General features: G+C 42.4%; 1 protein-coding gene across 4 annotated transcripts in view; it reads left to right on the top strand.

Annotated features, from left to right (window-relative positions):
• Positions 1 to 14819, top strand: part of TNC (tenascin C) — a 72982-nt gene that overhangs the window by 18873 nt on the left and 39290 nt on the right. For all 4 annotated transcript variants that reach the window (XM_051636727.1, XM_051636731.1, XM_051636729.1 and 1 more), the window contains 7 exons: positions 5654 to 6237; positions 7570 to 8883; positions 10655 to 10918; positions 11768 to 11883; positions 11989 to 12145; positions 12761 to 13030; positions 14177 to 14362. In XM_051636727.1, the coding sequence (XP_051492687.1) occupies positions 5775 to 6237; positions 7570 to 8883; positions 10655 to 10918; positions 11768 to 11883; positions 11989 to 12145; positions 12761 to 13030; positions 14177 to 14362 (2770 nt within the window). In that variant the 5' untranslated portion in view covers positions 5654 to 5774. The remainder of the gene's footprint in view (positions 1 to 5653; positions 6238 to 7569; positions 8884 to 10654; positions 10919 to 11767; positions 11884 to 11988; positions 12146 to 12760; positions 13031 to 14176; positions 14363 to 14819) is intronic.

Raw genomic sequence — 14819 nt, 5'->3', positions numbered from 1 at the left:
TGCTATAATCACAGAAACTGTTGGAGAATAGGCTTTCTGCCACACCTTCAGCACACAGGGATGCCATGGGATCCTTGTTCTGTGGCTATGGACATCACTGAACTACTTCTGTGGCAGAAGGTGGATTTTAATACCTGTACCACCCTTTATCTTTGGATTTCATACTTCTCTAGTTAAACAAATGTGTTTTAAAACCCAGCTGTTTCTTCTCTGCCTCTTCCTCCTTGCAGAGATTGTTGCAGTAGCTGCTTTCTCCCTCTTTTTCACCATTGTGGGACATCCCCAGACAGCAAGATCTTTTTGGTTAATACTTTTCTTTCCTTTTAACTTCCAGGATTGGGTTCACTCTGCAAATTTGGAGCAGAATGGGGTGGCAAAGGCTTTCATATAAGTGCCTTTGTATTTTGTGCTTTATAAGAGGGGGATTGAGGGGTGGTCACTGAGTGACCGTAACTGTTTGCAGGTTTTGAAAATGTGCCATTTCTTTAAAAGAAAACTAGAGGGTATGCAGGGCATTTTTCTTCATGAGCTGGCTGTGAAGGCAGAAGTGAAGTTGTTTGAATATAGATTAGAAGCAAGTCTTCACTGTGCAACTTGGAAACTGGATGAATTGCACTTTATCACACTTCATTTTGTGGCAGAACTTTTGAGAATGAGGGAATCAGTTCCTTTCTTTTCTTCTTTGACAGTTACAATCCTCATTTCTTCTCTTCATTGGAAGAAAATTTCTGAATATTTCCGTTTGGAGCTCCACATCCTGAGGACTTATTTGTGTCTGTGGTGTCTAATTGGTATTGAAGCAACTGCAACATTTCTTTGCACACCCCTTCTCTGTAGGCCTTGGGGAACACAATGGATTTTCTGAATTACTCTAGATTTGGCTGCCTTAAAATTCTTCTCCTTCAGTGAATACAATACAAATAAAGAAGAAGAAGAAACAAAAAGCAACAACTTGGCATTGATGATTTCTGCAGTAATGATTCAGTACTGATGGTTTAGAATTGTTACCAATTTCTGCTGTCCACTGTGATTTAATGTATTTTCACCTACACTGACTATCCCTGCTGATTCTTTTGCCCTGTTAGAATTAGGGATGGAAAGAAAATTATTTTCTTTAGTTATGAATGTATGGAAACAGCAGTGAAAGATGATGAAGTCAGAATGGTTCGTGTGTTGGCCTGCCATGTCAAAACTTTCAGCTCTCCCTTCCCAGTATCTTTTTATTAAGAACATTTCAATTTGCTTCAAACTTAATCCATCTGTGTTTGAGAAGATGCCTGGAGCCTCATGAGTCACAAGCTCTTGGCAAATCCACCTTAGCACTTTTTCTTTAAAAGGTTGCATCTTTTGAAGCCTTGCCTTATAAAAGCACTCTGGCAAACAATTTCACTGTATTAATCCTCTGTAACAGCACTGCTAGTATTTCTTGTGGGAAATGCACAGATTATCTGTGTCTGCAAAGAGGGAATATTCTGGGTCAGATCAAATTCCTAACATGGTTCTTTTGTCTGCATGGCAATAGGTAAAGAGAAGAGCATTGTGATATCATCAAGCCAGTGCCTGCACACGTGCACTGCTGCATATCCCAGCCTTGTGGGAAGACATGGCCAGATCATGCCTTGGTGGGATTCTTGAAACATGAAGTTTCTTCAGTTAACAGATCACAGAAAATAATTTTGGGGTTAGCAATTAACAAACCTCAAATGACACCGTTTTGTGTTTTCTGCAGAGGGCTCTGGCTCTTCTCCAACTGAGTCTTCCTCTCTGTCAGAATCCAGCCCACTGCTCCTTTATTGAAGTTGATAACACAGTGTAATTGAACCCAATATATTCTGACAATAATTAATCCCTTCTGCTGAAATGTTGGAAGTATCTGTTTAGAAAGGAATTGTTTCTCATTTAATATTTGTTTTTTCTCCTGCCTTCTTTAAGTCTGATTTCCAAGTCATGACATGTAGAGAGTGTCTGAGCAAATCTCATCAGCCTTCTGCCTCCTTTAAGAAGTACAGCTGAGACACTCTTTAACACCTCCATTTCTTCACTGCTGCAATGTCTTTTGATTAAAATTGCACAGGGTTCTCATTTGCATGTTTATCACTCTATGTACCTACAAATCATCTCACAACTTTGTCACTCCTGAATTTGCCAGAGAGACTAGAGTGGAACACTAGAACTTTAAACTATGTAAACATTAATTTAGTTTCTCACACCTGCTGGTTTGCAGCAATTATGTCTTTGGGGAAGGAAAATATTTGTATATTATTTTTGCTTAGTATTCCCTGGGAGTCAGGATTCCTGGGTTTTTTCAAGATTGATTGAAAATTTCCTGTTAAGAAGTGTATCTAATTACATGGAAACATTCTGAAAAAGTTCTAATGTCAGGGTAGGGAAGGAAGGTCTAAACACAAAAAAATAACCCTGACATTTTTTCAGCTTTTGACAACCAGACTACGATGTGCTTTCAGATCCTTAGATGAAAGGGGCTGCAGCGGAAACAAAAATTTCTCTTTCTTTTGTGCTATTGACAGTCCATCTAACTGCCATAGTGTATGATTAGGAGTATCACCAGCTAGTGATCAGATTTTTAAAAGTGCTTTTCTAGGATTGGTCTTTTTTTTCTCTTAGAACATCTAACTTTTAGAGTTTAGACAAGGTTGTTTGTGTTTTTTTGCTGAAACTTTTTCTACATAAATGCCATGATTAGCTTCTGGAGTCATAGCTTCTGATTTTGTCAGTAAGCCAAAGTATCTCTACAGTGGATAGCAGCATGCTCTGAGCCAACCAAGACAGAGTAGAGAGGAGATTGAGACTGAGCCTGTGGCAGGGGTGAAAAAAAATATGTAATAACTTCATGCTCTTCAGGCTTGAACTTGAACCCAGCTCTTCTTGCAGAGATTCCAAACTTTGAACACCACTACTGGCCCAGGGGCTGAGCCGTTGCCAAATGCCTTCTTTTCATGTCACTTTGAAATGGACAGCAACTTTGTCAGAGAGAGACTTGAATCTTTATCCTGGGCAGCTAGACCAACAAGTTAATATCTATCATTCGTTAAGTTTCTGGGGTCTAAAGATGATCTTGCACATTCTGAAAAGAAAGAATACTCTTACAATGACAGCTGGTGCATCCAGTGTTAGTGCTCCAAGATGTCATTGCTCAGCCTGTACCTGCATAGGTTGTACTCAGATGGGTAAGTCTAAGTGTTCTTGGAAGTAAATATGTGCACATCAGTCTCAGATGACTCTGAGCTACACCCTCTTGGATCTATTTTTTATCTGGTGCCAGTATACAACTCATTAATCCTGGACAAGGAAATTTGAGACATTTTTGAGAGGCCACAACACATTTTGTTGTTATTTATGTTGTGGTTGTGCCTAAGGGAAGAGGCACAGTCTCTCTGGTGTGAGAAGTAAAAGATAACTCCTGCCCAGTGAAGGTAGTGTCCATGGCCAGTGATCAGACTGGGAGAACAGGAGCTGCTAGACTTTATTCTTCTGCCTGACAAGCAGAATATTTTGCAGAAGAACTATATAATAATTGGCAAGATTTTTGAAGCAATTCTGTTGTAGCTGGGGTGGCAAGAAGACATGATGAGCACAGTTCATAAGGGTGAGTAATATTCCCTATTAGACAAACTGCTTGTAAAAATCAACCCATTCTTGGTCATAAAAGCCTCTCAACATATCTGAGAGATACACTACAACATCATCCAGCTCCTTATATATGCACTATAGCACGGCCAAACTCAAGCATGAAAAGAGTAATCTTCTTTTGCAAACTCTTGCTGCAAGACTTTTAGGTACCTGTAAATAACCCAGCAGCTGGTGTCTGCAAACAAGGCAGAGAGGGAGTCTCCAAGAAGCAGGTTTAAAATACAATCTATATTAACTATTTTTAAGGGAAGAAGGTGAAGAAAAAATGAAGGAATAACAGAGCCTGACAGTTGCTGTGGCTTTCATTTCTCTCAAAACAGCCTGTTCCTGGGGGGTCCATTGTGGTCCAATTTGTTGTTTAGATATGTGTAAGAGAAGGGAGTTGGAGAGAAGGGTGTCATCTTTGATCTTCCAGCCAAAAGTATGGCTAATGTGTAAATAATTGTCTGAAGGTGTCTCGTTTTATAGATCTTAGATCTAGGAGTGCAGCTCAGCTAATCCTTCTGGGTCCTTGGCAGGTCAGATGAGAAACACTTGAAGTGAATGAGCTCAGACATCACACTAGGTGTCAAAACACAAAGTTCACAGATCAAATACCAGGGAATGCTGCTTCCAGGTTACCACGATGTTTCTCCACAAACTTCTAAATTATGTCAGCTTAGATAAATGTGGTCTTCCAGTACTATCTGTAGGGTGAGACGTTTGGCTGACTCTCATGCAATGGGTATCCAGTAAAAGTAATGGTGTTCATGTGACTGTCATCAACAGTGAAGGTGACAGTGGCTCTTGTCATAAGCAGTTTTTTCATTTTCCAGACATATTAAAAAAAAAAAAATAGTTTGAATCATTGTATGATATGTAAACTCTCATCAGTCAGCAGAAAAAAACTACAGTAAATTTTCTTGCTTTGGGCAAGACCTGTATTCTTGTAGGTTGGGATTTCTGAAGGCTATAAGGAAATTACAGCTTGACTTTCACTAAATTCCAATGAGAATCAGATGCAGAGCTGTTTCCAGTTTGCTCCATTTTCCGTTGGTGATGCATCTGTCAAGCAGCCTGTCCCTTAAATAACTGTTTGAGGATTAGGCACCAAATTTAGCAGTAATATCACCTTTTCTCAGGGCAAAAAGTGTATAGTGTATGGATTTCCCATATATTTGCAAGCCCCAAGCGGGAGTATTTGAGAGCAATATCCCACTTCAAATCCTGTTTCATGAACTCTCAACCCAATTTAGGGGTTGGCCTGAGTCACAAATGAGACTTGGACAATGTCTGTCTCCTTTATTCTCTGTTAGCTACCTTGTGATCATTTCTAGTGCAGACAGGGGTTGCAGATGTTTATGGACAAATGAGTTAAGTGTTAAAAATGGCTTAAAGCTGAATTCTTTTCAGTTATAAGAAGTCTCTCTCCATTGCTGCTTGTTTACTTCTGATTTATTCCCCAGTAAAATAGAGGGAAGTTCTCTTTGAGCTCAACATTGTCTACAAAAAATGAACTTCAATAAAGTGTCTGATGTGTTATTGTTATTCTTTAACAAAAGCAGCTGGGATAGCATGTGGAAAAAATGATCTCGGCATTGTGAGGGAAGCAGAAAAGTTGAAAAAGTAAGACTCCCATCTGACAAACGAATTATCATTAAAACTGTGGTGTTTTAGAGGACAAATTGCTGTCCCCTCCATTACAAGAGGCATTTCAAGAGCTCATAACTAGTGAAAGTACAGTCACTGATCTAACAGTATAACCAAGCTTTCCTGGGAGTAGAAAGAAAACCAAATTCTAAGATTATGTTTTCTAGATGCACTTACTTAGTCTGACCATTAGCTGGTTTTGGGTCTCACCATGCTGGAGGGTTGATTCTGCATGGAAATCAATAGATGTCTTTCAGCTCCCCTGGCTCATATAATTTGAAAGGAACTGAGGAGAAAGAGGAAATATTGAAGCCTGTTGTTGGGTGGTGGTGTAGCTGTGGTTCATCCCTAATACTGCTCCTTCATCTTTCAGGCAACAAGTGTGCCAGGAGAGGAGAGGGTAACCTGACCTGGTTTGAGCTGGCTCTCCACTTTCTGCAAAGGCCAAACATATACAGGACTCCATCAGCTTTGAAAAGGAATTGAACACCACAATGGGACTCCCCACCCAGGTTTTGGCCTGTGCAATCTTAGCTTTGCTTTACCAACATGTCAGTGGGGGACTCATCAAGCGCATTGTCCGTCAGAAGCGGGAGACTGGGCTAAACGTCACCTTGCCAGAGGATAATCAGCCAGTGGTTTTTAACCATGTCTACAACATTAAGTTGCCTGTTGGCTCCCTTTGCTCTGTGGATCTGGATACAGCAAGTGGTGATGCAGACCTGAAGGCAGAAATTGAACCCGTCAAGAATTATGAGGAGCACACAGTGAATGAGGGGAACCAGATTGTCTTCACACACCGTATTAACATCCCCCGTCGGGCTTGTGGCTGTGCAGCTGCCCCAGACATTAAGGATCTGCTGAGCAGACTAGAGGAGCTGGAGGGGCTGGTATCCTCCCTACGGGAACAGTGTGCCAGTGGGGCTGGATGCTGTCCCAATTCCCAGGCAGCAGAAGGTAAGGCAGACTGGGGAGCTGCTCTTTGAGAAATTCTTGTACTGTCTGTGAATCTTATTTAGAGTAGATACTCATATCTGTTTCAGGAATGAGCAAAAGTCAACCTGTTAAATTTGAAACTTAATCAAAACAAGGACTTTATTTGGCCAGCTTGCAAGATACATTCATTCACAATGTTTCAGTTTTTTATGAATCTATGGGTCAGAAGTCTGCCTGGGCTGCTGGGTAGCTGTGGCATTCAACATGTACGGCACCTGGGCATGGTGACAATCTGTGTCATAGTTAAGATTAAGACTCATGCAGTCCAAGCTCTTGGCTCTACATTTTGTCCCCTTGAGTAAGCTGCCAATGTAACCAGTTTCATTTCCAAGTTTTCTTTAACAGAGACCAATAAAATACAGCAGGCCGTAAGGCAACAGACAATCACAAATAGTTAGAGAAGGAGGGGAAAGGCATCCTTCCGGCTGGTTATTAAACTGTGGTAAGAAATTGGCCAATCAGGAGAGAAAACAGGTCTTCTCAGCAGTAACATAACTCTCTGAGCATGGAGCCAGTCTCACAGTTGATGATCCAACAAGCTGCCTGGCTTTTTATTTTCTGGAGTGATTTGGTGAATACTGCTTCATGGTGCATGCCCTAATGAAGCAGTCAAGGAAGCTGCTCAGTCAGTGGAAGAGGGATTTTGAGAAGGGCAGAGGAATCCAGCATGCTCATTTACCAAGTAGCTGGTAGGGCCTCTTCCTTGGCATTAGTGCTAATTAAAGCATTGCTGGCAAACTAAATCTCACTGGAGGAAGGAGGAGGAATTCTCATTCAAAAGCTCTGGAAATTATATCCTGTAGGGAGTTGGGAAAAATTATTGCAGGCTGGTGGTGAAGAGATGGGTGTATCTTTGTTTAGGCCTGGGCCAGGGTGCTACCCCAGACTGCGTTTTTCTATCCAAAATTAGAAGAGTCATGGAAGAAATTTGGCAGGGTTGAAGATGGCTGTTGATAGACAGATTAGACATTAGAAGAAAATTCTTCACTGCAAGTTTTATTAAGCACTGGAACAGGCTACCCAGGGAGGTGATTGAATCACCATCCCTGGAGATGTTTAAAAAACATATAGATGTGGTGCTGAGGGACATGGTTTAGCACTGGACTTGGTAGAGTTGGGTTAATAGTTGGTAGAATTAGGATATGGTTGGACTCAGTGATCTCAGAAGTTCTTTCCAAGCAGAACAATGATGTGACTGTGTAAAATCAGACCATTTTTAGGTTGTGTGAGTGACACTTGCTTAACACATTCCAGAGCCAAGGGAGTAATGGGTTTTCCTGATTGTTGGTACAGGTCGTCTGGACACAACCCCCTATTGCAGTGGCCATGGCAACTACAGCATTGAGATCTGCGGATGTATTTGTGAGCCTGGCTGGAAAGGTCCCAACTGCTCTGAACCCGAGTGCCCAAACCACTGCTCCAACCAGGGCCTCTGTGTCCAGGGCAAATGCATCTGCAATGAAGGCTTCACTGGCGAGGCCTGCAGCCATCTCACCTGCCCGGCTGACTGCAATGACCAAGGCAAGTGTGTGAACGGGGTGTGCATGTGCTTCGAGGGCTATGGCGGCCCGGACTGTAGTGCAGAGCTCTGCTCCCCGCCCTGCAGCGCGCACGGGAGGTGTGTGAACGGGCAGTGTGTGTGCCACGAGGGCTTCACCGGCGAGGACTGCAGCCAGCCCCTCTGCCCCAACAACTGCCACAACCGTGGGCGCTGCGTGGATAACGAGTGCGTGTGCGACGAGGGCTACACTGGTGAGGACTGCAGTGAGCTCATCTGCCCCAACGACTGCTTTGACCGCGGGCGCTGCGTCAACGGGACCTGCTTCTGCGAGGAGGGCTTCACGGGGGAGGACTGTGGGGAGCTGACCTGCCCCAATGACTGCAACGGCAACGGGCGCTGTGAGAACGGGCTGTGCGTCTGCTACGAGGGCTTTGTGGGGGACGACTGCAGTGAGAGGAGGTGCCCCAACGACTGCCACAACCGTGGGCGCTGTGTGGGTGGGCGCTGTGTCTGCCACGAGGGGTACCTGGGTGAGGACTGCGGGGAGCTGCGATGCCCCAATGACTGTCACAACCGCGGGCTCTGCGTCAACGGGCAGTGTGTGTGCCACGAGGGGTTCATTGGGGAGGACTGCGGGGAGCTGCGGTGCCCCAACGACTGCCACAACCGCGGGCGCTGTGTCAATGGGCAGTGTGTGTGCCATGAGGGATTCACTGGGCGTGACTGTGGGGAGCTGCGGTGCCCCAGTGACTGCAACAACCACGGCCTCTGTGTCAACGGGCAGTGTGTGTGTGAGGAGGAGTACACAGGGGAGGACTGTGGGGAGCTGCGGTGCCCTGAGGACTGCCACAACCGTGGGCGCTGCGTGGAGGGGCGCTGTGAGTGTGACAATGGCTTCACCGGTGAGGACTGTGGCGAGCTGGCCTGCCCCAACAACTGCCACCAGCACGGGCGCTGCGTCAATGGGCGCTGCGTGTGCCATGAGGGCTTCACGGGGGAGGACTGCCGTGAGCACTCCTGCCCCAATGACTGCAACAACGTGGGCCGCTGCATCAACGGACGGTGTGTCTGTGAGGACGGGTACATGGGGGACGACTGTTCCCATGGTAGGTTGCAATGTCCTTTTTAAACCCCTTCCGTGTGTCCATTTAGCATCCTCAGACACCCTATGAGCCTTTTCCATACAGTTGGATCCTGTTGCCACTCTTCTTCATAAGAGTCCACACACCTGAATCAGAGAAATAACGCCGGTAGCAAGCTCTTTGTCTCCCTTATTTTTCAGGGCTATATAGTGTAGTGGTTGCTGGTGTCAGCAAGCCAGTATGCCATTAATGGTGGTGCAGTTCATTTGTTATCTCCAAATTTGCTCCCATCACAATGTCACTGGACCTGTACCTAGCACTGGCTAGGATTCATCACCATAACCTTTCAGTTTCTCATAGTATCTCCTGATGCTAAAAAAACTGAACAAACCAACATTTAAAAGAAATTGTTCTAGCTATGGAGAAGAGGGAGATGTATCTGGAGTGACGATCCTAGGTATTCAGCAGGATTAGTCAAAAGAATATGGATTGAATTTTGAGTAAAGAATAAGGCTTTGCAGGAATGAGGCAATGCAACTAATCAATGCCAGTGAATAAAGAGTCTGGGTTTCAAAAGTTTCTTACAGTCACGTTCTGGTTCCCAGTCTCATGCTGGATGGTAAGAAAGGGGTTTGCATTTACACTGCCATCACTACTGTAGGAGCTGAAAATGAAACATACAGCACTGATAATAGAAAGTGACAGACCCCAAGGGCTCAGCACCTTTGCTTTGAAGGCAGATCTCTGAGCTAGAGCCCTGGTGGAGGCAGAGGGCAGTGTGAAGGCAAAGCACACAGAAAATCCTGCTGTCCTCTCTGAGTGAACTGTGAGACAGCTGTCAGGATGGAATTGCCAGGTGTTGCAAATATTGCAGTGCAGAATTTCAGGATTAATACGGGGGCCTTGGCTGTCTCTCAATAGGCTAAATAGATTTTTCTAACAGAAGCAAAACTTGATTATATATATATATATATATATAGGTATACAGATAAATATACAAATATATGTATGTACGCATATATATGTGTGTGTATGTTAGAGTAAAATCATGGAATCAGCTGGAAACTTAGCTCTAAAGCCACATGCTTAGTTTCCCATTACCACTGACTCTATGGAAATTGATTGAAAAAATTGGCAGCTCCATAGTGACAGGTATTACACTGTAAAGGAGGTAGTTTTCTTTAGTAGATCCCAGGGGAGAGATTTTCAAAGATCTTTGTAGAGTAATCAAAGAGTACTTTGGGATTGGGAACATTATAAAACACAATGAATACCCTTGAAAATAAGTTCTCATTTTCATCTCCTGCTTCTGGGAGATTCCCAAGCCACATTTTGTGCTCTCGCACGTGCGAATGTGGAGTAATCCATAAAAACTATTTTAAAAAATGATCATGCTTTATTTTACTTTGGAAAATCAGTGCAATTCTGTGTATCCAAACCCCAGTACTTCCAGCTATAAAATCATGTGTTTCTGGCAGTTGAATTAAACATCTGAATGCCCAGGGACACAGTAGCCATGAGAGAAGGAGCTGGGACATCATCAGCCATAAGTTGTGTGCAAGTCTATGAGTAGAAATTGGCTCATGATTTCTGGAAATGTCTGTAGGCTTCATCAGCTGAGCATTCCCTTCTTCAAGCAGCTAATTTGTGTGACGTGGCTTCCCCTATTCCCTGTTTGTTAGACAATTCCTATAAACTGTTCCTGGGAAAAAGTGAAACTGGTTAAGCAATTATTATCTGAGTCTTGAAAACTTGTAAGTGTGGTGTTGTTTTTTTTTTTTCTTTTCCTTCCTAGTGTCTCCTCCAACTGAACTGACTGTGACCAACGTAACAGATAAAACTGTAAATCTGGAATGGAAGCATGAGAACCTTGTCAATAGGTACCTCATCACCTATGTCCCTACCAGCAGTGGTGGCTTAGATATGCAGTTCACTGTGCCAGGAAACCAGACAGCAGCCACTATTCATGAACTGGAGCCAGGTGTAGAATACTTCATCCGTGTCTTTGCAATCCTTAAAAACAAGAAGAGTATTCCTGTCAGTGCCAGGGTAGCAACATGTGAGTGAAATATTCCCTGTATTCATTCTTTTGTTTATTCTGCAGTATTTATTTATCTGCAATCCTTTTTTTTTAGGGTATTATTTCTTTTGTATTTTCTATTTTTAATTACTCTTCTGTTCTGGACACAGACATCCTGCTGCACTTTCATTTTCTGTTCTTTTCCAATGCCAATGACTGTGTTAGAAGTACAGCTCATTAGCTCTTCTGCCCTCTGCAGTACTTCCCAATGAACATCTTGGGGTCTTTATAAATTAAGATCCTTGACTACTTCTTCATTAGGTGTATTTATAAAATCTGATAATACTTCCTGAAAAAATAAGAAAACGTAGCAGCATGGGAAATATGAAATAACTTGGATTCAAACTGTTTTAACTAAACTGGAGGTTATATTTGTTTTATATCATCAGAGTGTTTTACCACAACTTACCTTCTATCTGCCAGTCTGTCCATTTGTTGTTTATGTTCCTTTTTGTATTGTGCACACCACAGTTATTGTGCACACCACCAGCCTCAAAAGATGCTCTTTGACTTCTGTCACTGTGCTCGTTTTTAGAAACCTGGGGTGGGTTTCATCTCACCTAAATTCAAATGTCCATGCTAAGCATCTTTCAAGAGGAAAAAGATTTCTAGGGCAAAATTTATTTTACTGCAAGGTGAAATCTAAAAGAGGTCAGAGGAATGTCTCTCCAATGACAGAATAACTGTCGGTGAAGAGAGTTTAAACATATCAGCTGAAGATCCCTACACTGCAGATATTTATAGTGGTGGAAAGATGTTCCACTCCCAGAGCCCTTTTTATGGTAACTTGTTGCTTGTGTAATGATATCCTTTTTTTTTCTGTCACAGATCTGCCAGCTCCAGAAGGTCTGAAATTCAAATCTGTTAAAGAAACATCTGTCCAGGTGGAGTGGGATCCTCTGAACTTCTCATTTGATGGCTGGGAGTTGGTCTTCCGTAATTTGGTAAAGCAGAAGTTGTTCTTGTGTAGAGGTCATATATGTGAAAGATCTTAGATTATTTTCATTTTTGTTTACATTTATACTAACTGAATATTCCATGTGTTACAGAAAAAGGATGATAATGGAGATATAACTAGCAGCTTGAAAAGGCCAGAGACATCTTATATGCAGCCAGGTTTGGCACCAGGACAACAGTATAATGTATCCCTTCATATAGTGAAAAACAACACCAGAGGACCAGGACTCTCCAGAGTGATAACCACAAGTAAGCACAACCTTTGTTTGGTGTCATGCCAACAACAAAATAGCTACTGCTTGGTGTGGGTCAGGGAGTTTTTAAAGAAAGAGAAAGCCAAGCTCTATGCTATGAATTGGCAGGCAGGGAAAAAGGAAGTAGTGGAGCTGCTAATGAAGAGTGCACAAGGAGAAACTAATTCCTTTCCAAACTACCTGTTTGAAGAGGAGAGGGAAGCTGTGTTTAGCTAGAAGGCAGCAAGAAGTATAGAGTTGTTTTTTTCAAAAAGTACATCAACAGGAACTAGAATTTCTTTCATCCTGATGGTATTTGCATGAAGAAATTATTTAAAGGAGAGTTTCTATTGTGCAGATGGAGAACCTGTCACGGTTCTTGCTTGTCCTTCCTTTGGCAGCTTGTGATGTTAATGAATTTTGATGAATTTGCTTCTGATTAATTGACTCAATTTGGTACTTTCTTCTACAACTATAGAAAGTAAAGAATGAGAGTAAATTAAGATAATTTCACTTGGTAGAAGCCACATATTTTAATTTTGTTCTGAATCAGGAATTAAAAGCACAAGAATGTGTATGATTTCTCTGACAAGATTTCTTTAAAACCCACCTTCTTCTCTCTTTGTAACAGAGCTTGATGCCCCTAGCCAGATTGAGGCAAAAGATGTCACAGACACCACAGCTCTCATCACTTGGTCCAAACCCTTGGCTGAAATTGAAAACATAGAGCTCATTTATGGTCCCAAGGATATTCCAGGAGACAGGACAACCATTGACCTCTCTGAAGATGAAAACCAATATTCGATTGGAAACCTGAGGCCGCACACAGAGTATGAAGTGACACTCATCTCTCGTCGAGGGGACATGCAAAGCGACCCCATGAAAGAAGTCTTTGTCACAGGTAAGAGGCTTGGATACCAATTCAAACTTCTGGGAAGGTAATGCAGTCACCAGCAGTCTTCCTGTGCTGTGTGAGTCCTGTTGCTTGAGTTGAAAGTAACTTCATCAACACAGGATCAGCACTGTTCCAGAGGTACTTGGAAATGGGCAATGTTTTTCCATGTCTTATACACCTGATGGGTCAACAAAATATTTAGGCTCCCAAAGGATCAAAATGTATTTTGAAAATGAGAATGATGCTATTAAGAAACACAGAAGCTCATCACACTCTAAATTTAGGGTTTGATCTTCAGACCCTAAATCTTTACTTCAGGAAATAAATTCCTCTGGATTACTTGCCTGCCCACTGAGCTAAATACCTTCCATGGTTACTGTTCCACCTAAGACCTTATTTCTGTTTGTCTAAATGCATAAAACACTATCAGAGAATTTTGCTTCTTTTCATTCTTCTGATCTACAAATGTTTTCTCTTATGCTTTTAGAAGTTTACCTTGCTCCTTAGTGATCCTGGGAATGCTTTATAACAGTGTGGGTCCTCTAGTATGTTATCCAGGCTTCATGCACTGAGGGAGCAGAGTAAATGGTACATATAGAAATATCCCCCTTTTTATCCTAAAATGTGTCTTTTTCATTCAGAGCAAGATCTAAGTGTACTATGGTTGTGAACAGTGAAAGCCCATTGAATTTTGGCATTATAATCACCTTTTGCTTTGAGTTCTTTTCAGCCATGAATCCAAGATATATACTGAGCAGAAATTCTGGACATGAGAAATTCTTTTTTCTCAGCAGCATTTTTGTCTTTTGAAAGCTGAGGTATTTGCAAAGGAAAAATAGTGTTCTCATCCAAATGTTTTTCCACAAGCCTAGTATATAAAAAGTAAAAAAAAAATACTACAGTTGAGAATATTATTTTTGACACAGGACATAAAAGTTGAATTTTTTTCCACTGATACTTTTCCCAGACTAATGAACTCTCTACTTCATGCTGACAGAAATCTGCTTGATGTAGTCAAGAACATGGTGATGTAGTTAAGAACACGTGAGAGGAACCTTAACTTCAGCTTTTTTGATCATTTCACCTTCTAAAAAGTACTGTCATAAGCAACTTATTTCAGTATTTATTTAATGGTTGGTTAATTGATTACAGATTTGGATGCTCCAAGAAACCTGAAGCGGGTGTCACAGACAGACAGCAGCATCACTCTGGAGTGGAAGAACAGCCATGCAAATATTGATAACTACAGAATTAAGTTTGCTCCCATTTCTGGGGGAGACCATGCAGAGATCACAGTGCCAAAGGGCAACCAAGCAACAACCAGAGCTACACTCACAGGTAGGGATAAGGAGGGATTGTCGTTAATGTCATGCCTCTGCCATCACCCTAGAGGAGAGTAGTGGTGTAAAAATGTCCTTTTGGTCCCTGTACATAAGAGTCACAAGCAGAGGTGACACGTTGTGAGTACAAGCAATTACATTAAAATATGTGTGATATATATTTACACACCCGAAGATGTGTAACTAACCATCCAAGGGTGTGCAGCCATTTCACTTTCCTGAGCATCTCTGCATCCCACTAGTGGTTCCCTGAGTTCTAGGCAGCTCCATACCTTTGTGGAGATGGCTTCACACCCTGAGTTCAAAAGGCTTTTGCCTGTGCTAGGGATGGTATTATTTGCTGATGTCAGTCTGCAACATTTCTGTGCACCTGCAAGTGGCCTTACCAGCCTGCAAGATAGATAATGGGACATTTTCCATGTCATATGAATGTCTGCCTGCTTCTTTTTGGCAGC

The sequence above is a fragment of the Apus apus genome, chromosome 19 (genome assembly GCF_020740795.1).
Source record: "Apus apus isolate bApuApu2 chromosome 19, bApuApu2.pri.cur, whole genome shotgun sequence".
NCBI lineage: Eukaryota > Metazoa > Chordata > Aves > Apodiformes > Apodidae > Apus > Apus apus.
The sequence above is the reverse complement of the archived record's forward strand: the minus strand, read 5'-3'. Positions and strand labels throughout refer to the sequence as shown.